The sequence below is a fragment of the Rhinoraja longicauda genome, chromosome 1 (assembly GCF_053455715.1).
Source record: "Rhinoraja longicauda isolate Sanriku21f chromosome 1, sRhiLon1.1, whole genome shotgun sequence".
Taxonomy (NCBI): domain Eukaryota; kingdom Metazoa; phylum Chordata; class Chondrichthyes; order Rajiformes; family Arhynchobatidae; genus Rhinoraja; species Rhinoraja longicauda.
Genome location: NC_135953.1, coordinates 21329587 through 21357463, shown reverse-complemented (window position 1 = coordinate 21357463; position 27877 = coordinate 21329587). Strand labels below are relative to the sequence as shown.

At 41.3% G+C, this 27877-nt stretch overlaps 1 protein-coding gene across 1 annotated transcript in view; it reads left to right on the top strand.

Moving 5' to 3' along the window:
- Positions 1-27877, top strand: part of nelfa (negative elongation factor complex member A) — a 54126-nt gene that overhangs the window by 14464 nt on the left and 11785 nt on the right. The window contains exons 2-8 of the mRNA XM_078416245.1: positions 17564-17735; positions 19074-19235; positions 20241-20330; positions 20533-20660; positions 22718-22787; positions 26562-26650; positions 27671-27782. Of these exons, the coding sequence (XP_078272371.1) occupies positions 17564-17735; positions 19074-19235; positions 20241-20330; positions 20533-20660; positions 22718-22787; positions 26562-26650; positions 27671-27782 (823 nt within the window). The remainder of the gene's footprint in view (positions 1-17563; positions 17736-19073; positions 19236-20240; positions 20331-20532; positions 20661-22717; positions 22788-26561; positions 26651-27670; positions 27783-27877) is intronic.

Below are 27877 nucleotides of genomic sequence, written 5' to 3'. Positions count from 1 at the left end.
TCCGTTAGTCAGATTAGCACAGGTAGCGACCCTGCCCAGTCTGTGGGCTTCGGCGTCAGGCTTGTGAAATAAAACAATCCTTGTTCCGTCCAGTTGATTCACAAGCTCCCATCTCACTCGTAGAGCCAATTCTTACTTATAATGGCTTTTTAGAGGCATTTCTTACTTAAATGTAATGGCAACTTCAGTCTTTTCCAATAAAGTCTATTCTAATTGCCATTACTCCACGGGGAGTGGGAGTGATCGACCTTGATGCAAACCAACAGAAAGATTCTCCAAACGTATTTTCAGTTTAATTAGTTGTTTATTGAAGTGGTTGTACAAACAAGAAGAGGAACATACCAGGCTGAACTTATTTTGCATTCAAGTCATAGCTGGCAGTTCTGTTCTCTCCATCTGCTCCCAGCTCTCGTTGTAGGTCTGAACTGTATCCTCTCCCTCCCTGTGTCTAACTCCTCCCAGTCCTTGTGTCTCCAGATTCTGGCTCCTCCCAGTACGTTATGCCCATATATGTATTCATCTCACCGCAACACAAATGGCTCCTACAATCACTATCTTATCTGCCTCCCCTGGCAGCACATTCTAGGCACCACCACTGTGTTTATTTTTAAAAAAATTGTCAGGCAATTGCTTTTAAACTTTGCTCTTCTCACCTTAAACCTATGCCCTCTAATCTTTGGCATTTCCACTATTGAAAAAGGTTCAGGCTGTTTAAACTTTCTCTGCTTCTCATAATTTTAATTACTTCTATCAGGTTTCTTCTTGATCTCCAGCTTTTCAGAGAAAACAATCCAAGTTTGATCAATCTGTCCTTGTAGCTAATATCCCCTATTCAAGGCAGCATTCTGGTAAACCTCTTCTGCACCCTTAAAAGTCTCCAAATCCTTCCTGTAATGGGCAGACCAGAACGCTAATACTCCAAATACGTCCTAACCAAATCTTATAACTGGAAGAAGCTGAGTCTGGTGGTTTGCACTCTAAAGCTTCTGCCTGATGGGAATGGGGAGAAGGAATGACCAAGTTTGGAAAGATCTTTGATTATGTCTGCGGCTTTCCTGAGGCAGCATAAAGTGTAGATGTAGTCAGTGGTGGGGAGTCTGGGCTATGTGTACAACTGTGAAATTTCTTGCAGTCTTTGGCAGGACTGTTCTCAAACCAAGTTGTTCTGCAACCCAGCAGTATGCTTTCCATGGTGTTTCTGGAGAAGTTTGAAAGAGTAGTTGGAGACCATTTCCTCAGTCTCATTGATGGAATAGAGGTGATGGTGTCACACCCTTCAACCACAATCTTCTCCACAGAAAACATGATCAAGTTAGTAAGACATGACCTGCCACGTACAAAGCCATGCTGACTGTCCTAATTAGTCCATTCTCTTCCAAGTGGGAGTAAATCCCATCCCAAAGAATTTTCTCTAGTTGCTTCCCTATCACTGACACCCCCCCCCCCCCCCACCCGGATTATCTGTACTTAAACAACAAACAACATTAGCTGCTCTCCAGTCCTCCATGACCTCATCTGTGTGTCAAGACATTGCATAGGTCTTTGTTAAGCCCCCTGTTATTTTCCCTCTTGCTTCCCTTAATGAACTAGGATAGATCCCATCAGGGCATGGGGATTTAGCCACCTAACGGCTCTCCAAAAGCTTCAACACCATCTTGATGTCCAACTGCCCTTGCATATTAGTATTTTTGTCACTGATCTTGCTGTCCTTCATGTCCTTTGTGATTATAGATCTTAAGTACTACTTTAGTATCTCGCCAACATCTAACTCCAAGAACAAATTCTCTCTTTTGTCCTTAAGCCTACCTTCTCATTGTTTACTTAATATACAAAGAATCATTTAGGATTCTCCTTTATCTTATTTGTTTGGGACATCTCATGGCCCTTTTTTACCTTCTAATTTTTTTGTATTCCTACAGGCTCTTCAAGATGACTTTGCATATGTCTCTTTTTTTTTTGCTTCTCACTTGCTGGACATTCCTTCCACCTACAACCGCCTCTCCCAATCACTGTTTGAGTTGCTGCCTGATGCCATTGAGAGTGTGGCACAGTGGCACAGCGGTAGAGTTGCTGCCTTACTAGGATAGAGTAAAGAATAGAGTAAAGAGTTGCTGCCTTACTAGGATAGAAACGGAGTTTGTACGTTCTCCCCGTGACCTGCGTGGGTTTTCTCCAAGATCTTCGGTTTCCTCCCACACTCCAAAGACGTACAGGTATGTAGGTTAATTGGCTGGGTAAATGTAAAAATTGTCCCTAGTGGGTGTAGGATAGTGTTAGTGTGCGGGGATCGCTGGGCAGCGCGGACCCGGTGGGACGAAGAGCCTGTTTCTGCGCTGTATCTCTAAATCTAAAAAAAATCTTACAGCGCCGGAGACCCGGGTTCAATCCTGACTACGGGTGCTGTTTGTACGTTCTCCCCGTGACAGTGTGAATTTTTTCCAGGTGCTCCGGTTTTCCTCCACACTCCAAAGAAGTACAGGTTTGTAGGTTAATTGGCTTCAGTAAAGATTATAAATTGTCCCTCGTGTGTAGTATAGTGCTAGTACGGAGATCGCTGATAGGCATGGATTTGGTGGGCCGAAGTGCTGTATCTGCGCTGTATCTCTAAACTAATTATCCTATTCCCAAATTGGGACTTTGACTTGTGGACTTTCAAAGAGGTTGACTGTAACCCCACAATTAGCACCGCCTAATTTCCTAAGTGGAGGTAGAGTGTAGTCTCTGTAAACCATATACATTGTGCCTATTGATCCTCTTTATCCACACTGTGTATTGCTTCCTCGAAGGGCTGAAACATTGTTTCCCTTTCAACAACCATCTGAACTCATCTCCAATGATTTGCTACATATGCTCCATAAAAATGGGTTCTGGGCCTATTCCAGCAAAGGACATTAGTCCTAATGGCCTGTAGTTCTATGCTTTACACTGTAAATGTAATTGTAATCCTGTATTGTCTTTCTGCTGACTGGATAGCATGCAACAAAAGCTTGTCAATGTACCTCGGTACACGTGAGAATAATCTAAACTGCTTTATCTCTCCTTTTTTGAAAAGTGAAGTGACATTTACAGCTTTCATGCATGCGGGCACAAGCCATAATAAGCAGTGGAATGAACACACCATCTCACAGCCTAGCCATTTCGCTAGGTTTTTCCTTCAAAAAATTCTTGCAGTAGTTGAATTTAGTTGTGTAGAAGTATTACACAGTGATGCAGCTTGCTTCTCGAGGTCCATGACAAGAGCCCTATATCTGAAACTTTTAAAGTATGGATGGGAGTGGTAATAGGGGAACAGAAAGTTGACAGTCAGTAACTAACTGGAAGAATCACTGAGTATACCTTAATCATTGGTGCTGAAGAATTTAAAATGATGCCTCTCCACCACCATCTTGGGTTAGACAACAGATTGTGGTCTTCCTAGTGTGAACCACATCTTGTATTTTTATTTCAAACGGGTAGGTCAGTGAGGCAGTCCTTGCTAGGTTTACTACTGGATGAGGACAAATTAAACTGACGGTGGATAATAATTGTGAGCATTGTTCCATCTCGTCTAAACAGCTGCTTATTCGCTGTTCCATTCCGCTAAATTTGTGTATGGGGATTGCAGATCTCTTAAACTGTTTCCATTGAGTGCCTGTTGGTTACTATTGTGTTAGTGAGGACTTACTGATTCTACTGTTGAAGTGTTTAAGCATTGGTTTCAAGTTGTGTTGCTGCTTTACTGGTCTGTTCTACAGCACTAGGCTGCAGAACTTTTTTTTCTGCTTTATATTGTACAAGTGCTCCAGCTTCACTTGATATTCTCTACCATTCTCCTTCATGGTGAGTACATGGAGCCTCATTGAGGCTGAAGTGTGCTTCCTAAGCTTGCCAAGAGAGGGGAAGCTGTCATTGAAAAAGACACTAGCCGTTCACATTTTCTACCAGGTTCATTCAAATTAAAATTTTCTTCTCTAACAAATATTTGATAGACGTTTATTATATTGTTTAGAGTACTATGTTTACATATTATGTGGTACTGCTGCAAGTAAGAATTTCATTGTTTTGTCTGGGACATATGACAATAAAATATTCTTAATAAAAAATAATTTATTTTAATTTAAACCTAATTTTCAAATCTGTTGAAGAACTAAATCTAAGTTCTTTCCCATCAGGACATAGAAGAAAAACATGTTATTTTAGTGTCTGGACCTAAACTTCTTGAAATGAACATTTGCTGTACTTCAAAGTGAAAATCTATGTTTTACCATGTCAGCCTATAGGCAGAACTAATTAAACTTGTATTGCTGTCTTTTTTAAATGTTCAAAGTAACAGCAGAATATGATATATGAATTTTAATTCAGCCCTTTTGGTAATCTTTAGATTTTATCCAAGCCATAACAGCCTAGTCAATGGAATTTAGCTCGCAGAGAATCTGTATTGCAATTAACACAAATTATCTCTATCTCTAATTGGAAATAAAGTGTGATTTTTATCCTGGCAAAAACACTGCATCGAGTAATAAGCTCACAACAGAGATTTTCCATGTGCTAAGTTTGGAGTAAGTCAACAAGATTGTCATCTGGAGATGGCGAATGGAATCAAATACACCTGGGACAGACCAAAGAAACATAGCAGTCAGTTGCTGTGGGAAGGGAGCAGGTTACCTCACCATGCTGGGAAATGCTGAACAGTGTAATAAAGATGTAGAAAAATTTAATTAATTAAAAAAAAATAAGAACATTGAAAATTAAAAGCAGGAGTAGGCCATTCAGCCACACTTGTTGACTTCACTATGCAATGAAATCTTGGCTAACCTTTAACCTTGGCACCATTTTCTGCACTGACACCATATCCATTGGTTACTTTATCCAAAAATATCTTGATTTGTTTTTAATATATACAGTGATGAAGGCTGTATGGAGTGGAGAGTTACAAAATTGATTAAGAGATTGAAGAAATTTGTTCTCTCGGTTCTCAGAGGAAAAACTCCTGTATCTACCTTGTCAATTGCTGTAGAACATTTGTGTCTCTCAAGGAAATTGTCTTGAATTGTAGTCCAAGTCCATTCTCCATGATCTATCTTTGTACAACAAAAGTGGCTTCCTGGAAATCAACCTGACGAACCTTTGCTACACTCTTTATTATTTGCACTTCTTTAAATAGGGAGATCAGACAGTGAATTCAGCGATCACGGTGTCTTAAATAATTCAAGAAAAAATTTCCAATTCAAGAAAAATGTCATATACCATGGAAACAGGCCCAACTTGCCCATGCCAATCAAGATACCTCATCTACACTAGTCCCACCTGCTTACGTTTGGCACATATCCCTCTAAACCTTTCCTATTCTTATACCTGTCCAAATGTTTGTCAACTAACTTTGCCAAATGCTCCACTGAAGCCTCTCTGAACAGCACCCACTGCTCTCCGCTCATCAATCGTCTTCGTCAACTACCAAAAAATACGTTTGTAAGACGTAATCTCCCCTGCACAAAGCCATGCTGACTGCCCATAATAAGTTCATATTTTTCCAAAATTAGACACAAAGCTGGAGTAACTCAGCGGGACAGACAGCATCTCAGGAGACAAGGAATGGGTGATGTTTCGGGTCGAGAGCGTTCTTCAGATTTCATATTTCTCCAGATGTGTATAAATCCTATCCTGAAGAATCTGCTCCAATAATTTTCCTTGCCGACCACTGATGTAAGGCTCACCATCCTATGATTTCTGGTTTCTATTGCCCCTCTTAAAAAAAGGAAAAATGTTGGCTACTTTCCATTCCTTTGGGACCTCGCCTGTCGCTAAAGAGGATTCAAAGATGTCTGTTAAGGTCCTAGCAATTTCCTTTCTTGCCTCACTCAATAACCTGGCATAGATCCGATCTGGCTGTTTGGACATCTGCTTTAATGTTTAAAAGACTCAACACCAACTCAACTTGCCCTAGAATATCAAGATGGTGCCCAACCCAGGCGACTATTTGCGTGCTAACTGCAGAAGTATATCTACAATCACATATTACAATCGTTCTACACTTTTAAACCTCTATTCCTACAGCAACATTCCTAAATGGCCTACCCCTTTTTCTTAAACTGTGAACACTGGTACTGGATTTCCCCAACATCGGAGAAATGTTTTCTGCATCTAGCCTGTCCAATCCTTTAAGAATTTTATCTGTTTCTATAAGAACCCCTCTAGTCCTTCTAAATTCCAGTGAATTGAGAAATTTGTGGATCTTGACAAAAGCCATAACAGCACTCTTGAAACATTGAGGGACAGATGCTGTGGCGTGGGTCCAAATAAAAGGAATTTTCTTCAGGAAAATGTTTTGACCCTCTTGTATAACAGGGTCCAATTTAGAGACTTCCTGTAATGGCACTTGGTATTTGCCAATCCAGGATCCATAGACTTGATGCAATCACACACAACAGTGGCCATTGACTTGAGGGCCATGTTGAATACATTCTCCTGCCCCCAAATAACTCATTAAATTGTGACAGATTGGGAAATGTTGAAATTTAAAGAGATCCAAGCTTACACAAATCACCAATAGCTAAACTACAAGTACACCAAGCAATCTGGAAAACAAATGGCATACTGGCCTTTATTGCAAACAGTTTTAGGTACAGATGTCTTCCCGAACAATTATATAGGCCCTTGATGAGACTGCACCTTGTGTAAACATTTCTGGGCAGCACAGTGTTACAGCGAGAAGAGTTGCTGCCTCATAGCTCCAGCAAACCTGAATTCAATACTAATGTCCATTGCTGTCTCTCTGAGCACCCACACTAAATTTCCCCAATTGACTAGCAAGCAGTAGGATCTTGAGAGAATTTGATGAGACAAATGGGAAAATGAGTTCTTGATGCTCATGGCATTCTCTGGGCCAAAGGGTGTGTTTCTGTACTCTGGGACAAATACGTCCTGTCTTAAAACTTGCCATGGCAGCAATCAGTTAGCAGCAGCAGCAGCAATCAGCAGCATAGCAGCAATCAGCAGCAGCAGCAGTAGCAATCAGCAGTAGCAGCAGCAGCAGCAGTAGTAATCAGCAGCAGCAGCAGCAGTAGCAGCAATCAGTGTGCGTGTGTGTGAGAGAGAGCAGAGACCGTAGTATTGTGTGGGGATAGTAAGGAGTAAGACCTGTGTGATCTCCCGGACAAGTTTCGATCGCCTAGCTTGGGGTCGGAGAGGAATTTCCCGGATTTTTTCCCCCAAAATTGTCCTGGGTTTTTTAATCCGGTTTTTCGCCTCTCCCAGGAGATCACTCAGTTCTTTTGGGTGGGCGGTTGGAGTAGCGTCTGGGCGGTAGTTTTTGGAAACCGAGCACGGGGCTTTGTTCTTACAGAGGCCCAGGAGCGGTTGGAGCAGACCACTCTGCAACGTTCCCAGTTAAGGGGGAGTATGAGTGCTAGGGCAGTTTATTGTTCTGGGTGTCGGATGTGGGGAATCTGGGAGTCTGATAGTCTTCCAGACATCCACATCTGCGCCAGGTGCGATGAGATTGGGCTCCTAAGGGACCATATTAGGAACCTGGAGCGGCAGATTGATGACCTCCGTCTGGTCAGGGAGAGTGAGGAGGTTATAGAGAGGAGTTATAGAGGTGGTCACTCCAAGACCACGGGAGGTAGACAAGTGGGTCACGGTTAGGAGGGGCAAGGAGCAGAGGCAGGGACTAGAGAGTACAGTGGATGTACCCCTTGGCAATAAATACTCCTGTTTAGGTACTGTTGGGGAGTACAGCCTACCTGGGGGCAGCGACGGCGCCCGGGCCTCTGGCACGGAGTCCGGCCCTGTTGCTCAGAAGGGTAGGGAAAGGAAGAAGAGAGCGATAGTGATAGGGGACTCTATAGTGAGGGGGTCAGATAGGCGATTCTGTGGACGCAGTCGGGAGACCCGGATGGTAGTTTGCCTCCCTGGTGCCAGTGTCCGGGATGTATCTGAACGTGTCCAAGATATCCTGAAAAGGGAGGGAGAGGAGCCAGAGGTCATGGTACATATAGGTACCAACAATATAGGTAGGATAAGGGAAGAGGTTGAAAGGAGAATTTAGGGGGCTTGGAAGAGAGTTTAAAAAAAGGACTTCCAAAGTGATAATCTCAGGCTTACTGCCTGTGCCACGCGATAGTGAGAATAGGAATGGAGTGAGGTGGAAGATAAATACGTGGCTGAGGGACTGGTGCAGGGAGCAGGGATTCAAGTTTCTGGATCATTGGGACCTCTTCTGGGGGAAGTATGACCTGTACAAAAAGGACGGGTTGCATCTGAACCTGAGGGGAACCAATATCCTGGCGGGGAGATTTGCTAAGGTAATTGTGGAGACTTTAAACTAGTACGGTTGGGGGGAGGGACTCAAACACAGATAGCTAATAGGCAGTGTGTGAGGCAGGAGGCAGAAAAGGGAAACACTCAGACCCAATATGTAGGAGAGAAAGAAGTGAAAAGAAATAAACTGAGAATAAGAAATGATGGGTCCCTTAAATGTGTATATTTTAATGCTAGGAGCATTGTAAGAAAGGTGGATGAGCTTAGAGCCTGGATTGACATCTGGAAGTATGATGTTGTGGCGATCAGTGAAACATGGTTGCAGGAGGGTTGCGATTGGCAATTAAATATTCCAGGATTTCATTGTTTCAGATGTGATAGAATCGGAGGGGCAAGAGGTGGGGGTGTTGCATTGCTTGTCAGGGAGGATATCACAGCAGTGCGTTGGCAGGACAGACTAGAAGGCTCGATTAGGGAGGCTGTTTGGGTGGAACTCAGAAATGAGAAAGGCTTAGCAACACTTATAGGGGTGTATTATAGACCGCCAAATAAGGAGCGAGAATTGGAAGAGCAAATATGTAAGGAGATAGCAGATATTAGTAGTAAGCACAGAGTAGTGATTGTGGGTGATTTCAATTTTCCGTACATAGACTGGGAATCACATTCTGTTAAAGGGCTGGATGGTTTGGAGTTTGTAAAATGTGTGCAGGATAGTTTTTTGCAGCAATACGTAGAGGTACCTACCAGAGAAGGGGCCGTGTTGGACCTCCTGTTAGAAAATGAGACGGGTCAGGTGACGGAGGTATGTGTTGAGGAGCACTTTGGGTCCAGTGATCACAATGCCATTAGTTTCAATATAATTATGGAGAAGGTCAAATCTGGACCAAGGGTTGAGATTTTGGATTGGAGAAAGGCTAATTTTGAGGAGATGAGAAAGGATTTAAAAGGAGTGAAATGGGACATTTTGTTTTATGAAAAGGATATAATAGAGAAATGGAGGATATTTAAAGGTGACATTTTGAGAGTACAGAGTCTTTATGTCCCTGTTCGGTGGAAAGGAAAGAATAATAATTTGAAAGAGCCAGGGAATTTTCCAGGGAAATTGGACACTTGGTTCGGAAAAAGAGGGAGATATACAATAAATATAAGCGGCAGGGAGTAAATGAGGTTCTTGAGGAATATAAAGAATGTAAAAGGAATCTTAAGAAGGAAATTTAAAAAGCGAAAAAAAGATATGAGGTTGCTTTGGCAAGTAATGTAAAAGTAAACCCCAAGGGGTTCTACAGATATGTCAATAGCAAAAGGATAGCGAGGGATAAAATTGGTCCATTAGAGAGTCAGAGTGGACAGCTATGTGCTGAGCCGGAAGAAATGGGGGAGATATTAAACAATTTCTTTTCTTCGGTATTCACCGAGGAGAAGGATATTGAATTATGTGAGGTAAGCGAAACAAGTAGAGTAGTGATGGAAATTATGAGGATCAAAGAAGAGGAGGTACGGACACTTTTGAAAAATATAAAAGTGGATAAGTCTCCAGGTCCTGATAGGATATTCCCTAGGACATTGAAGGAAGTTAGTGCAGAAATAGCAGGGGCTATGACGGAAATATTTCAAACGTCATTAGAAACGGGATGGTACCGGAAGATTGGCGCATTGCGCATGTTGTGCCTTTGTTTAAAAAAGGTTTTAAAAGTAAACCTAGCAATTATAGACCTATTAGTTTGACGTCTGTGGTGGGAAAATTAATGGAAAAGATACTTAGGGACAATATATATAATCATATGGATAAACAAGGCCTGATTAGAAACAGTCAACATGGATTTGTGCCTGGAAGGTCATGTTTGACTAATCTTCTTGAATTTTTTGAAGAGGTTACCAGGGAAATTGATAAGGGCAAGGCTGTGGATGTTGTCTATATGGACTTCAGTAAGGCATTTGACAAGGTTCCACATGGAAGGTTGATTAAGAAGGTTAAATCGTTGGGTATTAATAGTGAGGTTGCAAGATGGATTCAACAATGGCTAAATGGGAGATACCAGAGGGTAATGGTTGACAACTGTGTGTCAGGTTGGAGGCCAGTGTCTAGTGGAGTACCCCAAGGATCTGTGTTGGGTCCACTGTTGTTTGTCATTTACATTAATGATCTGGATGATGGTGTGGCAAATTGGATTAGTAAGTATGCAGATGATACTAAGATAGGTGGTGTAGTTAATAATGAAGTAGATTTTCAAAGTCTACAGAGAGACTTGGGCCTTTTGGAAGGGTGGGCTGAAAGATGGCAGATGGAGTTTAATGCTGATAAGTGTGAGGTGCTGCATTTTGGTAGGACAAATCAAAATAGGACGTACAGGGTAAATGGTAGGGAATTGAGGAATGCAGTGGAACAGAGGGATCTGGGAATAACTGTGCATTGTTCCCTGAAGGTGGAATCTCATGTGGATAGGGTGGTGAAGAAGGCGTTTGGTATGCTTGCCTTTATAAATCAGAGCATCGAATATAGAAGTTGGGATGTAATGTTGAAATTGTACAGGGCATTGGTGAGGCCGAATCTGGAGTATGGTGTGCAGTTCTGGTCGCCAAATTATAGGAAGGATGTTGACAAAATGGAGAGGGTACAGAGGAGATTTACTAGAATGTTGCCTGGGTTTCAGCACTTAAGCTACAGAGAGAGGTTGAACAGGTTGGGTCTTTATTCTTTGGAGCGTAGAAGGTTGAGGGGGGACTTGATAGAGGTTTTTTAAATTTTAAGAGGGACGGACAGAGTTGACGTGGGTAGGCTTTTCCCTTTGAGAGTGGGGAAGATTCCAACAAGGGGACATAACTTCAGAATTAAGGGACAAAAGTTTAGGGGTAACATGAGGGGCAACTTCTTTACTCAGAGGGTGGTGGCTGTGGAATGAGCTTCCGGTGGAAGTGGTGGAGGCAGGCTCGATTTTATTATTTAAGAGAAATTGGATAGGTATATGGATGGGAAGGGATTGGAGGGTTATGGTCTGAGAGCAGGTAGATGAGACTAGGTCAGAGAAAGTGGTCGGCGTGGACTGGTAGGGCCGAACGGGCCTGTTTCCGTGCTGTAATTGTTATATGGTTATAGCTGGATGGTGCTGAAGATTCACCGGACTGGTTCCTGCTCTGAAGAGATTGTGGTCTGTTTTCTCTAAAGTTTGGAAGGACAAGACGGGTTGCACGGTGACGCAGCGGTAGAGTTGCTGCCTTTTAGCGCCAGAGACCTGGATTCAATCTTGACTACGGGTGCTATCTGTGCAGAGTTTGTATGTTCTCCCCGTGAACGCTTGGGTTTTCCCCAGGTGCTCCAATTTCCTCCCACACTCCAAAGACCTACAGGTTTGTAGGTTAATTGGCTTCAGTAAAAATTGTAAGTAGGTCCCTGTTGTGTAATCTAATGTTGGTGTATGGGGATTGCTGGTCAGCGCGGACTCGGTGGGCCATAGGGCCTGTTTCTGCGTTGTATCTCTAAATTAAACATTAAAATTTGCAGGGACGATGTTTCCCCTGGCTTGGGAGTGTAGAACAAGAGGCCACAGTCTGACCAATAAGGAAGGAGTAGAAAGACTGAAAATTTGAATCTATCATCGTTGAAATGGATACATCGCTAGACGTGGATAAAGTGTATCCAGAGCAAGGGAGGAAGCATGTGATCCATTTATTATTTCCCAGGCCTCTTTGGCAATGACAATGGCACAGACCAGAAGATTAATAACTCTTTTAAAAAGAACATAGGTCAAAAATTAAATGAAAGTTAGCATGGGAAAAGAGTCTCGGGGCCAGTATAAATGAGCATTTAGAAAGGCATAATTTAAAGAAGGACATTCATCATAGAAAAATAGCTGCAGGAGTAGGCCATTCAACCTTTCGAACCAGCACCACCATTCAATATGATCATGGCTGATTAAGAATTTTATATGTTTCTATAAGATCCCCTTTCATCCATCTAAATTCTAGTGAATACAAGCCCAGTCGACCCATTTTTTCGTCATATGTCAGTCACGCCATTCCGGGAATTAACCTGGTGAACCTATGCTGCACTCCCTCAAAAGCAATAATGTCCTTCCTCAAATTAGGAGACCAAAATTGCACACAATACTCCAGGTGCGGTCTCACAAGGGGCCTGTACAACTGCAGTAGGACCTCCTTGCTCCTAAACTCAAATCATCTCGCAATGAAGGCCAACATGCCATTAGCTTTCTTCACTGCCTGCTGTACCTGCATGTATACTTATAGTGACTGATGTACAAGCACACGTTGCACCTCTCCTTTTCCTAATGTGACTCAATTCAGATAATAATCTGCCTTCTTGTTCTTGCCACAAAACATTGATCTCATCTCACATTTTTCCACATTATACTGCATCTGCCCACTCACCCAACCTATCCAAGTCATCCTGCATCCTCATCGCAGCTCACACTGCCACCCAGCTTTGTGTCATCCGCAAACTTGGAGATGTCACATTTAATTCCCTCGTCTAAATCGTTAATATATATTGTAAATAACTGGGGTCCCAGCATCGAGCCTTGCAGCACCCCACTAGTCACTGCCTGCCATTCTGAAAAGGACCCGTTAATTCCTACTTTTTGTTTCCTGTCTGCCAACCAGTTCTCTATCCTTGATTTTCCTCATTAGCCACGGTAGAGCCGCCCGCCTTCCCCAGGTAGTGTACTCAATGTAACCAAATGAATTTTAGGAAGGTTTTTAACAAAATCACACAAATTGATCCGAAAAGTGAAAATTCATGGGATTCTTCAGAGTGGAGGGGAGGGGGAGCAATAACTACAGATCATGTTTTAACTCAATTGCAAGAAGATTTAGTGCTGTTGAAGTCAAGGTGCTGCCTGAAAGTGGTGGTAGAAACAGAAACCTTTAAAAAAAAGTACTTAAAAGTGAACTTATATATTATCACCAACAAAGCTAAATATAGATTTTTTTTTAGATTTAGAGATACAACGCGGAAACAGGCCCTTCGGCCCACCGAGTCCGCGCTGCCCAGCGATCCCCGCACATTAACACTACCCTATACACACTAGAGACAATTTTTTTTAAACATTTACCCAGTCAATTAACCTACAAACCTGTACGTCTTTGGAGTGTGGGAGGAAACCGAAGATCTCAGAGAAAACCCACGCAGGTCACGGGGAGAACGTACAAACTCCGTACATACGGCGCCGTAGTCAGGATCGAACCTGAGTCTCCGGCGCTGCATTCGCTGTAAGGCAGCAACTCTACCGCTGCGCCACCGTGCCGCAGTTATAGCAATAACTTAAATAGCCTCTATTTGTCCAACATGGACACAGTGGGTTTATGACTACTTTGTGGACCAGAAATTTGTGTAATTGTTTTTATGATTGTGCTGCTTCTCCAATTCTTCTCTTGAGCAGAAAAATGTGAGCAGAAGAACTCTGAGATTGGCTGTTTCTTCTACTGCCAAAGCCCTAAACAATGGAATTCATCAACAAAAACCTCTATGTAGCTGTGGATGTGAAAGTGAGATAACATAGAATTAGAGGGAACGGGTGATCAATAGATGGTATTAGACCTAGTGGGCCAAAGGGCGTGTTTCCATGCTACATCTTTCTATCAATCAATCAAAATTCACTTATTTGATGAAGCATTTGGATATCATATCATATCATATCATATATATACAGCCGGAAACAGGCCTTTTCGGCCCACCAAGTCCGCGCCGCCCAGCGATCCCCGCACACCAACTAGGGACAATTTTTACATTTACCCAGCCAATTAACCTACATACCTGTACGTCTTTGGAGATATCTCCCCATCTATATACTAAAACTCTCGTTTGTTTGTTTGTTTGTTCCTGAACTACAGCCAAAACGGTACACAATAGTGTGACAATTTTAGGCCCACCTTAGTCATCGTTGTGCCTTTGGTGTAAGAAAATAACTGCAGATGCTGGTACAAATCAAAGGTATTTAATTCACAAAATGCTGGAGTAACTCAGCAGGTCAGGCAGCATCTCAGGAGAGAAGGAATGGGTGACGTTTCGGGTCGAGACCCTTCTTCAGACTTCAGCTTGTCCCTTTGGTGCTAATTGAAGGTTTCATTGAAATCGGTGTTATATTTTTAGTTATTCACATTAAATCTATCTCCTAGGGCGGGAGGGGGTAGGGAGGGAGGGAGGGGGGTGGAGGAAGGGGGAGGGAGGATAAGGGGGGTTGAGGGGGATGGAGTGGAGGGGGAGGGAGTGGGAGAGGGGAGGGGGGGAGGAGAGGGTGCTGCACCAAAGAGAGGTTTGGACCCAACGGGTCCACTTGGTCTGGTATATTTTAAATGCCTCAATATCAAAAAAATGGCGGCAGTTCCTAGTCCTTGCACTTTACAATAATTCTAAAGTATTAAATTAAATCATAATTAAATCCACTTTGACGGCAAACTCTTGGCCAAATATGATCCAGCGTGCAGCCTTCAGACTTGAGGAACCAAATTGTACAATGGGGTATCTCAAAGAATGGAATGTGAGTTACGATGGGGCAGGAGCACTGAAAGTGGAGGTGGAATGCAAGAACAACAAACGGTGGTAGAGATGGCATCTTAGGGGAAGAGGTACAAGGATTTGGAGTGTAGTTTTTATTTTGGAGAATGTTTGGATGTTATTTACCATCTGCTGTAACGTGGTATGGCTAAGGCACGTTATTCTCCAGTTTGCTGCATTAATGTGAGGCCCGTGCATAAACAGAATTGCCAGCAGAGGTCACTAAAATACCTATGATAGAGTTATTACCTTGCAAATAGAAAATACACAGTATCCCATTTTGATCAGCCAACTCAACCAATATAAAAAAGATTGCATTAAAACAGAAAATGTTGGAAACGGAGCAGGTAATAGATTTATACAGCAATGAAACTGGTCCTTCAGCCCATCGAATTTATGCCGACAATCATGCCAACTTACTTGTCCTTGTGACGTGAGTAGGTTGAACTGAAGGGCTTGTTTCTGTGTTGAATAGCTCTGACTCCAACGTGCAAAACATTTGCTCCTCGGATCCCCTTTAAACACCTTACATTAAAACTATGCCCTCTAGTTTAAGACACCTTATGTAGGGAAATTGTTGCTGGTTACCTACTCTATCTATACCTCTCCCTTAATTTTGTATACCTCTATCATGTTATTTCTCGGCCTACTTAATTGGAGGGAAAATAAGCTTAGGTTATCCAATCACTCCTGATCACATAAGATAGACACAAAGCTGGAGTAACTCAGAGGGACAGGCAGAATCTCTGGAGAGAAGGAATGGGTGAAGTTTCGGGTCGAGACCCATTCCTTCTCTCCAGAGATGCTACCTGTCCTGCTGAGTTACTCCAGCTTTTTGTGTCTATCTTCGGTTTAAACCAGGGCTGCAGTTCCTTCTTACACACTCCTGATAACTTGATCCTTCTAATCCAGGCAACATACTTGTGAAGTTTTTCTGCACCTTCTCCAGTTTAATTACATCCTTTGTGTATTATGGAACCACAACTGCCACACAACATCATTCCACTGGTTTAGTTTCAGATTTCAAATGTCTGCAGTTTATTTATAATTTTTACTACCTTGCTCACAACCAAGATGCTCAGTATAACCTAAAACTGCCATTTTTGAAATCAGTTGACAATAGACAATAGGTGTAGGAGTAGGCCATTTGATCATTCTCAGCCATGATTGAATTGGGTATTGACTTAATCCTAAAGGTTTTCCTGCTACCCCTGAGTTTCTCAGCATTCTCCAAAGATCTATTAAGACATGAAATGCTGTTTTCTTATATCCAGCAACCTGCCTTATCCCCTTATGGATTTTCTCCATCTTCTCTTTTAGTATGCTAGTAGACACTAACTCTGTCTCCTTCGTTTTTGTTCTGCACGACAGCCATCATTGCCCCTTTGAGTTCTGTGGGAAGAACATTATCACTACTTTCTGAACTTTATTCCACAATGCACAATCATGCGTCAATTTAATTTTTGCCATCCAAATGTTATTGTCGGTGACCAATTTGCCATTATATCACAACTTTAGTTGAAATTTGCTGCATCACAGTCAAATTTCCTTGCAATATCCCTTTGACCTTAAAGCCTAGAATTGCTTTCCCATGTCTTGTCCAAATTACATTAATAGAGGATAGACACAAAAAGCTTGCTCTTCAACGCATTTTTATGGTTGTTGTCTCAACTGTTATGTCGTTTTATGTCGATGGTGATCACAAGACCATCTGCGGTTACGTTCTTTCTAATCCTTGGTGTTTGACTCTATCATTTATTTTTACAATATTGATATGACAGTAAATCTGTTTAACCACCCTCTACCCTCAGTACTTCTGCTCCTTTTTCCTCTTTAACATGTACTGTCTTTGGCCAATCTGAGATTTGCTCCCTCAGTTCTTATAGGTTGCAGACGACGCACATCTGGTACACAATCTGGTACACGACTGGTCTACCTGTCCATCAGAACATGCACAACATCAGTTGTCATCAGGCCTGCCCTTCTGTCCCAATGTCCACTATTCCAGGGATGTCTTGGCGAGCAAGAATGGCCTCTGTAGCCTCTGTTTTATCCCCTTGTAGCTAACCCCACTACAACTGTTCTAACGTTGACCCCACTTGTAGTGAAATGTAAATTATCCTTGAATATAAGAGCAGGAGTTGGGGTATATCTTTTGGTTTTAATTTATTTTGTAATGCTGATTTTTTTTTTAGTTTTCATATACAGATTCCCCCCCCCCACCCCGGATTTGCTGAGAGAACCAATGTTATTGGTTTGCAAGTAACAGACATATACAAGGATAGGGCAGCGTGACTCTATTAATTAATTTCATAGAATCATACAGCACAAATGTGTACCTTGGCCCATCTTGTCAATGCTAATCAAATACCCATTCATATTAAACTAATTTGCCATCCCTTGATCTACGGCTTGCTTTGCCATGCCAATTCAAGGGCCTTGCCTTGCTAATTCAAGGGCTTGGCTAGATCTTTGTAAATGCTGAGGAAGTACTTGCCTTCTCCCCTCATTTAGTCAGTTCCAGATTCCAAACACACTCTAAGCAGAAAATAAAATCTTCCTTGGATACCTCACTGCACCTTGGCACCTTGACCACAAATAAACTAAACTAAAAATTCAAATACTCCTTATCGCTCTATGGTGAAACGTTTCCTACTGTCGACCATATCTGTTCACTTTACTTGTTGGTTATTTACATCTGGTAACAAAGAAGGCACAATAGAAAGCAAAATCTAGAACGGGTGTATAATTTTACTCATTTCCTATTTGGATTATTTTCTGTGCTTTATTCAACACAATTCTCCGCTTGTTTCGCAGATGAAAAGTTCGTTGACTGAAATTGTGCACCTTGCTGCAATGGATTCTGACTCGTGGGTTCAGATGGTGGCCGACATTCTAAAAACCTTTCCTGATACTGGCTCGCTCAACCTTGAACTGGAGGAACACAATCAGAATCTACAAGAAATTCTTGGTGAACTCAGAGAAAAAGGTACTTTTAATAAGGACGAAATCTAACACATTCCCACAGATGTAGTCTAAAAGGAGGCAGCGGCTACGTTTTATCAATGCAGATGTTTGTTGTGGGACTTGAACTATCTACAGGAGTTCTCTGACGACTCTGCCATCGTCGGCCTCATCACAGGCGACGATGACAGGGCGTACAGAGAACTGATCAAGGAGTTTGTGGACTGGTGCCAGCGGAACCGCCTCCGGATCAACGCGGGGAAAACCAGGGAGATGGTGGTAGATTTCCGCAGGTGCAGCCAGGTCCCCAGATCGGTGAACATTCAGGGAATGGACATCGAGAGGGTAGATTCTTATAAGTACCTGGGTGTCTACCTCAATAATAAATTGGACTGGACCGAAAACACCGATGCGCTATACAAAAAGGGCCAGGGCAGACTTTATCTGTTAAGGAGACAGGTCCTTTGGAGTGCAGGGGGCACTCTAAGAACCTTCTACAACACGGTGGTTGCATCAGCCATTTTCTATGGAGTGGTCTGCTGGAGCAGCAGCATCTCAGCGGCGGAAGGGAAGAGACTCGACAAGCTGGTCAGGAAGGCCAGCTCTGTCCTGGGTTGTCCCTTGACTCAGTGCAGGTGGTGGGAGACAGGAGGATGATGGCAAAGTTAACATCGCTGCTGGACAATGACTCCCACCCCATGCAGGACACTGTCACTGCACTGAGTAGCTCCTTCAGTGACAGACTCCTTCACCCCAAGTGCGTGAAGGAGAGATATAGGAGGTCCTTCCTTCCCGCTGCTGCACAACCAGCGCTACTCCCAGCAGACGAGTCAACAGTGACAGTTAAGAACACACAGAAAACTGATGACAATTTATCCTTGTCTTACTTTTATTTATAATGAATGATCTCTTGCTTTGCTGCTCTAACATTGTAAATTCCCCCGGTGTGGGACGAATAAAGGAATATATATATAAAAATGTAGTCAGTGGACATTTTTAACAAGGAATATCGCCTTTTTAAGTCTTTCTGATTCACGTTCCAAATCGCAAGTTTATGTGAAATGCAGGAAACTTATTTCTGCATCTTAATCTGTCCCCATCCGCCACTTAGCTCACATATATATTTTTTGGCAATATTTTTGGTTACTGATGAAAACGGTTTGTTTTCCTCTACTCTGTCAAAATTCCAAAATCATTTTAAACACCCGACATTAATTATTAGTAAATCAATATTTTCAGTACGTGGTTTGATCAATCTTATTAATGGCTTTATAAAACAGTTCAGGCAGATGTATTGTGATTCAGAATGTTGTTTTTCACAAACACTGGAATTTACTCTTTATTCTTTTTTTAACCTATCTAGTCAATGAATGTGAAGCCTCTGCTATGTTGCCTTTGGAGTGCCAGTACTTGAATAAAAATGCCCTGACAACACTCGTGGGACCCCTCACGCCACCAGTGAAGCATTTTCAACTTAAACGGAAACCCAAAAGTGCCACGCTTCGAGCAGAACTGCTACAAAAATGTGAGTGACTCTTAAATATTTATGAATCTTGTCTTCCAACCTAGCGTATATATGCCCTACTGCACACACCCCTTCCAATAAAATGAAAGAAAGGAACAGAGCTGAAAAGCAGATTCAGATTAATTTATTGTCATACAGCAGGGTACATTAAAATTCCCTGTTTGCAGAAAGCTCACCGAATAAACGATGTACATGCTAATGACAGATACAATGTTAAATATAATGACAAGTGCAAACGAGCAGAATGGTCCAAAAACTGTAGTAGCGTCTGATGTAGTGCAAAATATAAAGTGCAATAACTGAATAACTAAATGAGGTAGAGTACCAAGTATATCGCAGCAACATTGGGAAGGACAGTGAAAGAGATCATTGATTCAAGCAAGCATCTGATAGCAGTAGGGAAGAAGCTGTTCTTAAATCTGAGCATTCAGGCTTTCAAGCTCTTGTATCTCCTCCCCAAATGTAGAAGAGGGAACAGGGAATGGTCAAGGTGGCAGGAATCTGGCAATAGCCATCTGATATAATGTACAATGAAACCTCAAGAATGTTGCTGGGGTCACAGTCAAGTTTGGAGGAAGGATTAGCTAGATTGGAGTTGTTTTCCTTAGAAGAGAGCAGGCTGAGGGAATAAAATTAAGCAACGAATGTTGTTTTTATTGTAAGATTAAAAGATTAATTGCATGGAAAATGCTCTTTCATTGACTTGCAAGGAGAAGAATGTGCTATTCAGGTTAAGGGACAGAGTGGCTTCTTGTTTAAGGTTTGAACAAAATATTTTTGAATTTTTCTCGGTCTAAAATTACAGCTTCAGTAGAGTGAGGTTTTTGTTTGTCAATGCTTTAAGGAGTTTAAGAGATAAACAACCACTGATGGCTTTTAAGATTAGATTAATTTTTCAGGGTTTTCTTTGCCCCCATACAGCTTGGTTAAAATGCATCTCTTATCGCTATTAGTGTGTATCTCTATTAGATTGTTTCCAATAAAAATGTTTTTACTGTTTTACAGCAACAGAAACTGCACAGCAGCTCAAAAAGACTTCTGGAGTGCCTTTTCTAGCCAAAGGGAGAGGTTTGGTTAAGAAACTCGATACGACCAGTATGTACTATTAGCTACTAATATATAATCCATAGTCAAAAAGTGTTGTTGATTAAATGTGCTAAATGTAAAATTTAAGTGCAGAATTTGATAACTTCATCTTTTGGAAATATTTCTTAATGTTTTACTCATTAAGAAATAGTTATTTACTGAAGTCTAACTTGTGGCTCTGTGTACTTATAATGCCTGTTTTTCCCTGTAGCTCCCCTCAAAGGGATCCCAAAGCAACCTCCCTTTCGGAGCCCCACCACTCCCAGTGTCTTCAGTCCATCAACAAACAGAACACCAATGGCTGTTCGGACACCTGTGCGAAAAGAGAGAGGTGTAAAGGTTGGTTTATTTGATGGTGGACTTTAAAATCTCCGTTAATATATTTACCAGGCATAATTTGTTTTGAATCAACGAGTCAGGGCTAATTATTACAAGCAGCCCCCAGGTTATGACAGGGTTTCGATCCCGTGGACTGTGCCTGAGTTGAATGTGAACTTAAGTTGCCCAAGTCCTCAAAGCATAAGCACAACTGAGAAAAGCAGTCCAAAAAGAATGATGCATTGGTACTTCACCCCAGAAAGTATCGTTCCATCACTTGAACAATTTGCAAGTGATTCCTGAATTTGGAGATCCTACGTTGGCAATGAAGTGTGTGGGGTAGGATCACAGAAACGGCTGTGATTGGAGTGAGCAGGCACGGAGAGAGCAACTGTCAACTGGCCTCACCGACGGTGAGTGAGTGAGGGAGCGAGTTTGCTCTGCTCAACTCAGCTCAACCCAACTGCAAACCCTGATCTCGACTGCCTGAGGTGGGGGGAAGAGGTGGGGGGGGGGAAGATTTGCAGAAATATGCCGTTTCCACTCAGCGGATGTTGCTGGCAGCAACCGACTGATCCATCACCACCCACACCATCAGTCTCCTAGACGTTTGTTTGTATGTGCGCCACAATACAGAGTTTGCCTACCTAGCAAACTGCCTGTATCGCCATTTTCCGTAACTCATTCCCTGTGACAATTTGTTTCTTTTTCATTTTGTTTATTTCGTTACTTTCCCACATAAATTCCATAAGAGCGAATTGTTATTCTGTACTTCAGATTTTTTGGATATCGTTTGTGAATTCTCTAAGGGTAAATTTCTATTACCTGGACTGGTCTTAGCAGTATTACACTGTAATTTCCCTTGAGTTAATATTGCTGTACATGTAACTCCAAACAAAGACATTGTTTCCTTTCACTTTTGAAATGATTTCAGATTTTAATCATTTTAAAAGGAACAGTAATTCTCAAATTATTTTTATTGATCAATCAGATAAACTTTGCTTTCCTGCCCTCCAATCATTAGTTTTTTAAAATCAAAATCAAAAACATTCCTTGTGTTTTTGTAAGCTGGATCCATTTAGTTTAAAGATGAGGTTATGAATTTTATAAGCATTGTGAATATGGGTGAAACTTTTAGTGTACTTACTACAGAACACAGCAGGCACTTAAACTCTTCACTCTTGTTGGTTTTATAACAGAAGAGTATTTTTATCACTTGAACAATTTGTAAATGATTTAGTCAGATAGCACAGAAACAGGCCCTTCAGCCCAACTAGTCTGTGCCAACCAAGATCATTCCATTTGCCTGCGTTTAGCCCATATCCTAAACCTTTTCTATCCATATACATGTCTAAGTGTACTAAATTATAGTACCTGCCTCAACTATGTCCTGTGTCAGTTTGTTCCATATACCTGTGGAGATAAGGAACGCATATCTTATTCGTTTGCTTGGGCCACTGGACTTTGCATGGGCTTTGCAACATTGTGTGCTAAGTTAAATCACATGCTTGAGGCCTCTCTCTCTCTCTCTCTGTCTCTCTCTCTCTCTCTCACACACGCTTGAGGCTACGTAATCAGTAACCCAAACCGCAGAATGATCCAGCTCGTCTTCAGAGGAGTAAAACACAATGTATAAGAACAAAAACAGTAAACAGCCATGCCAGCTAAACCTTGAGTAACAGCATGTAAGGGCCTTATAAGGGAAAACTGACTATGTTCCAATAACTGATTGGTTGTAATAAACTGTAAATTTTGGAGTTTTGGGGAATAAAGTAAGCTTGATTCTCGGGGCTGGTGAGACACGTTTCCACTGGCCCCGGAGTCCGTGACTCTGCGTGCACTTTTAGAAACCTGTCTACGAGATCTCTAATAAACTACGGCTAAGTGAGGTCTGTGCCGACTCTGATTATTATCAGCCAACTGACCGGGAACGCGAACTCGACATACCCACCACCCATTGCAGAATTTAGAGATTGTAAATAACCAGAATCTTTGAATTTTTAGTGCGTGTTCAGATAATATGCCTGGGTGGACTCCAACATTGCTCATCATTAACGTAATCTTCTATTCTGTTCTAGTTGCTAGACATATCAGAGCTTGATATGGTAGGTGCTGGTCGAGAAGCTAAAAGGAGAAGGAAGACACTAGGTTGGTGAAATGCAATCTTTGCTGCACAATCACGAATGCCATGCTGTGTCTGTGTTGAGAGAGACTAGAGTGAAAAGTCAATGTAATTACCTATACCACAGATACATAGAAGTTAGAACCAGGAGGAGCTTATTTAGCTCTGTGCCTTTTTCACTCTTCAATATAATCATGCCTGATCATCCAAATCCAACACCTTGTTCCTGCTTTCCCCTGACATCTGTAAACCTCTTTTATGATTAGTACTTTATGTAGCACCACCTCAATATGATGATTTGACAGCCTTAATTCCAAACCCAGAGAGTAATCAATCCTTCACCTAGGGAAAGTTTCACTTTATTCGCTCCCCCCCCTCCCACCCATATCTCAACTCTTCTTAGTCTACCCTGCACTGATAGAACCTATCCTAACCTCCAGAAATCCATGTAATCAAACACTGGACCTATCTAGAAATTAGTAATACTATTTTTTGTATCTTTTCCCACTTTTTCCAATAAAACTGTGGGAGTGAATTATATGTTTGACCTGTAGCCTGAATTATGCTTTCACGGGATAGCACGCAAAGACAATCTCAGAACAGTGGTGAGTTTCTCAAATAAGTCAGTTTATTCAAGGCCTTAATAATATATACTTGGAAAAACTCTGGGAGAACCCAAAGTGTTTCAATAATTCACGGCACCTACAACCTTTTCATATTCTCGCAAAACAATGATTACATGCAGATTTTAAATTTTCAAATTAATTCTCCAGTGATCAACCTTCAGCTTTCTGTTCCCTCTTAATTAGAAAACCATTCTCCCATTTGTCTGCAAATGGGTGTCAAATGTGAGTTTTCTTTTCTCATGATTTATTGCCCTCAGCCTGGTTTACAGCTCCTAAGCTTATCTTTACTATAGCTTTGTAATCTAAACGCCACCTAAATCTATTTATTTCCTCTTCTGACATGATCTTTAAGTTACCAATGTTGGCCTCTTTTCCCATCACGCTCCCCAGTGTATAAGTTCTTGGGTTATTCAAAGTTGCTCAATTTTCTCATTTCCAGACTTTCCTACATGAGGATGCAACATTTTAATCCTCAATTTCATTGTCACCATCCCTTTTATCTAATGGAAATAGAAATATTGTGGGCAGCTCCTTTGGAATTTCTACCTTTACATCCCATAGAAACCATGTCCACTTTAATTGTATGTTAACATCTTTTAATTTTGATCTTGTTCACAATTCTTGCAGGCTCTTGTAGTTTTGGTTAAATCCCTTGACCTTGTCTTCTACTTTCTTCAATAGATTTTTATTTTATCTTTTATTTGGCTCCACTGCCGCTCTTTAATGTTAACCACCATTTTGCTATTAATGTAGTTTTAGATAAGAGTTGGTGATGCAGCTAAAGTTAAGACCCTGCCTTGAACCACAATAGTACGAGGAAATTTCACAGTTTCAGGGTTCTTTTGCAAATTAGAGCTCGAGGGGCTATTGGAATCAAGGGATAGGGGGAGAAGGCAGGCACAGGTTACTGATTGTGGATGATCAGCCATGATCACAATGAATGGTGGTGCTGACTCGAAGGGCCAAATAAACACCTATTTTCTATGTTTCTATGGTCACATCATCTAACCAGCTTCTTCCCTTTAGTGGTCTCCGACCCCCTTATCAGTCACGTCTCGTGGGTCTTTGACTGATAAGGAGTCGGGCACTAAAAAAGATACTGGGGGTCAGGCACTGAAAAAAGATATCCAAGGAAGTAATACACTACAGACATGACTTAAATATTTATTTAGTTTATGCTTTCTATCCCTCTAGAGAACACTATATATACCAGGGGTGGCCAAACTTGCTTAATGTAAGAGCCACATACGATAAAGTTCAGATGTTTGAGAGCCGCAAGACATGAACAAAAGAGCCGCAAGACATGAACTTAAATATTTTTACTAACCATGAACATTAAACTTATGTTTTATTCCAATGGGGTCTCAATTTATACCCTGTAAATAATTATAAAGCTTGAAATTTTTTCTTATTTACCTTTTATATTAACTGTGATGAAAAAAGGAGCTCAGCCAACATATTTCCACGAGCCGCATATTAAAGGTCAAAGAGCCGCATGTAGCTCGCGAGCCGCGGTTTGGCCACCCCTGATATATACCAACAGTTGCAAATTGACTACCTCACAATATCTGTCCGTTCAGTAAATTAGGCACAATTTTTTTAACTGTCATGCGCATCAATGAGGCACTTGCATGTAAAAGGTGTTTGGATTCACTTTGTTATCCGCCAAGCTACTGAAGCATCATTTCTTTTTCCACATTATCTTGCAACTTTTTATATTCAACTTTGACTCTCCCTTGGATTTTGTTAGCTTGTGCCTGTAATCTACCTCTGCTAAGCACCTAATCTTTTCCTACCTACTGTGATTTGTCTGCACTGCGTCCTTTCATTTCATCATGACGTTAGGCTGTCTCATTAAGAGATGGTCATTGAATGTGTCCTTCCTGAGTGGGTTTTTCAAAGATAGATTGCTAATGTCACAAATGCTTTGGCCCGAAGTTAAGCAAATAATTCAGTCTTTGCAGCTTTCTGCAATCTGTTCTGTTTGCGTAATATTGGGCCAAAACAGTTGATATAGTAGTAATCCTTCAAAAATTGTTGTCCTCCTGGCTTCCTTCCACGATAATGAATCCTCTTCTCCCCTAGAAATGCATACAATATGGTTTACTTTGTAGCTGCAGGAAGCAATGTAAACCAATGGTAGGCTGGCATTAATGGAACATAAAAAAGATCATGGAACATGCATTGGAATGGGCCCTTCGGTCCACAATGTCTGTGCCGAACATGATGCCAAGACCAATTTTTCTCTGCCTGCACATAATCCATACCTGTCCATTCCCTGCATATTCGCATGCCTATCCAAAAGTCTCTAAAATGCCACTGTCACATCTGCCTCCAGCATTACCCCCAGCAATGATAATCTTCAAAGACTGGTGAAAATTTATTTGGAATGGCTCACCTCATGCTTCAGCTTTTATGATGATTCTAACCTTTTAAATGACACAAATGTAAATAATCTTAATAACTTAAGGTACTATTAACTCCAATTATGCATAGGGTAGAAAGAGTGCACATTTTTAAATGCAGCAACAGCAATGGTTAGCGGTACTATCATTTGCTTTTGGAGTATGAGTTATAATAAGGTGCCTCTCCTTTCTACTCCTTGAAATTAGCTTGAGGACTTGTCTAAACCTTGAGGACACTGTCTTTGTTGTTATAGTTTTATAGCTGTAACACGAGTTATAACAACGACATAAATCTTGTGCTGAGAAACATTGGGATTGGAATTGAAACTTTCACATAAGACGTTGATACTTGATGAAGCAGTGTATGTAATTGCTGAGTCATTTGGGAGACGTTACCCCTTCATCATGTGTTCGACCTGAAGTGCACCAGAATGATTATTCTCGGTGGATAATAATCTTGTTCATCAGCAACAATGGTCACACAAACTGGAATCTCATTCTCTGTCCCTCCCATTTCTAGCACAAAAAGTAATCTTGTACGTAGTGAGTGAAAAGGTGCTGTTAGTGGGGCCGCAGATCCCTGTCTGTGCTCAGATGTAGTGCATGTATTAACTTTCTTAAAAGTCTTTTAACTGAAGGTAATAATTAGACTTATCTGATTCTGTAAATCAAGATGTGAATCATTTCAGATTATGTTTATTTCACCTTGATACGTTAGCAGCTACATTTTAAAACATCTGGTAACACTTTAAAAATGTTTTAAATATAGATACAGAAGTTGCAGAAAAACCGGCCAAAGAAGAAATGGTTATTGACAGCGTCACACCTGATTATGCTGTGGGTCTGGTCTCTGCACAGGTAAATTGAAGAAGAGGTATATCAGTGAAAGTGAACTAATTAACTGCCTATCTTTGAACGATTTTATTACAAATATTTGAGATTCTGGTACCTTTGTTTAATGTTTAAGTGGCAATCATGGAAGTTATGAATGTTTCCTCTCAACCAAACTCATTAAATTTCTTATTTTTATATTGAAATTAGATACTTTGAAAGAACTGTGCCGTCTCAACACATGTGTGATTGAGTTAGAATCATAGAGTGATACAGTGTGGAAACAGGCCCTTCGGCCCAACTTGCCCACACCAGCCACCATGTCCCAGCTACACTAGTCCCACTTGCCTGCAATTGGTCCATATTGCTCCAAACTTGTCCTATGTATCTGTCTAACTGTTTCTTAAATGTTGGGATAGTCCCAGCCTCAACTACCTTCTCTGGCAGCTTGTTCTTTACATCCACCATCCTTTGTGTGAAAAAGTTACACCTCAGATTCCTATTAAATCTTTTCCCCTTCACCTTGAACCTATGTCCTCTGGTCCTCCATTTCCCTACTCTGGGCAAGAGATTCTGTGCATCTACCCGATCTATTCCTCTCATGAGTTTATACACCTCTATAAGATCACCCCTTATCCTCCGGCGCTCAACCTCTCCCTATAAGTCACACCCTCTAGTCCTGGCAACATCCTCGTAAATCTTCTCTGAACCCTTTCAAATTTGACAATACCTTTCCTATAACATGGTGCCCAGAACTGAACACTAAGTTCAGTTAGTTTGTTATAAAATACAATGGCACAATTTTAATTACATTTTCTTTACTGCAGATAAAATGCCAGTTCATTGCTAAATTAAATAGCTCTTTGAACAGTTTGATAGAATCCTAGATGATCTTTCATACTTACAAAGTTGGACCTTGCTGTGAAAAAATATCCATGCGTGCATGATGAGGTCCAATTTTATACTGAAACATTTAATTTTCGTTATGTGCTTGGATTCCTTAAAGGTTAATATTTTTTTATTTCATTCTTTGTGTATTTTCTTCAGAAACTTGGTGCTTTGAGCAATGATAATCCACTACCATCTACTAGTTACTTACCAGCCACACCAAGTATGGTGCCATCATCTTCCTACATTTCAAGCTCTGAAACCCCACAAGGTAAATGCCAACAGAATTGAAATAAGTGGTAATCATTAACTTTATTCCTTTAATGAGAATAATGGAATGCAACCTTCCAAATTGTCTTGTTCTGC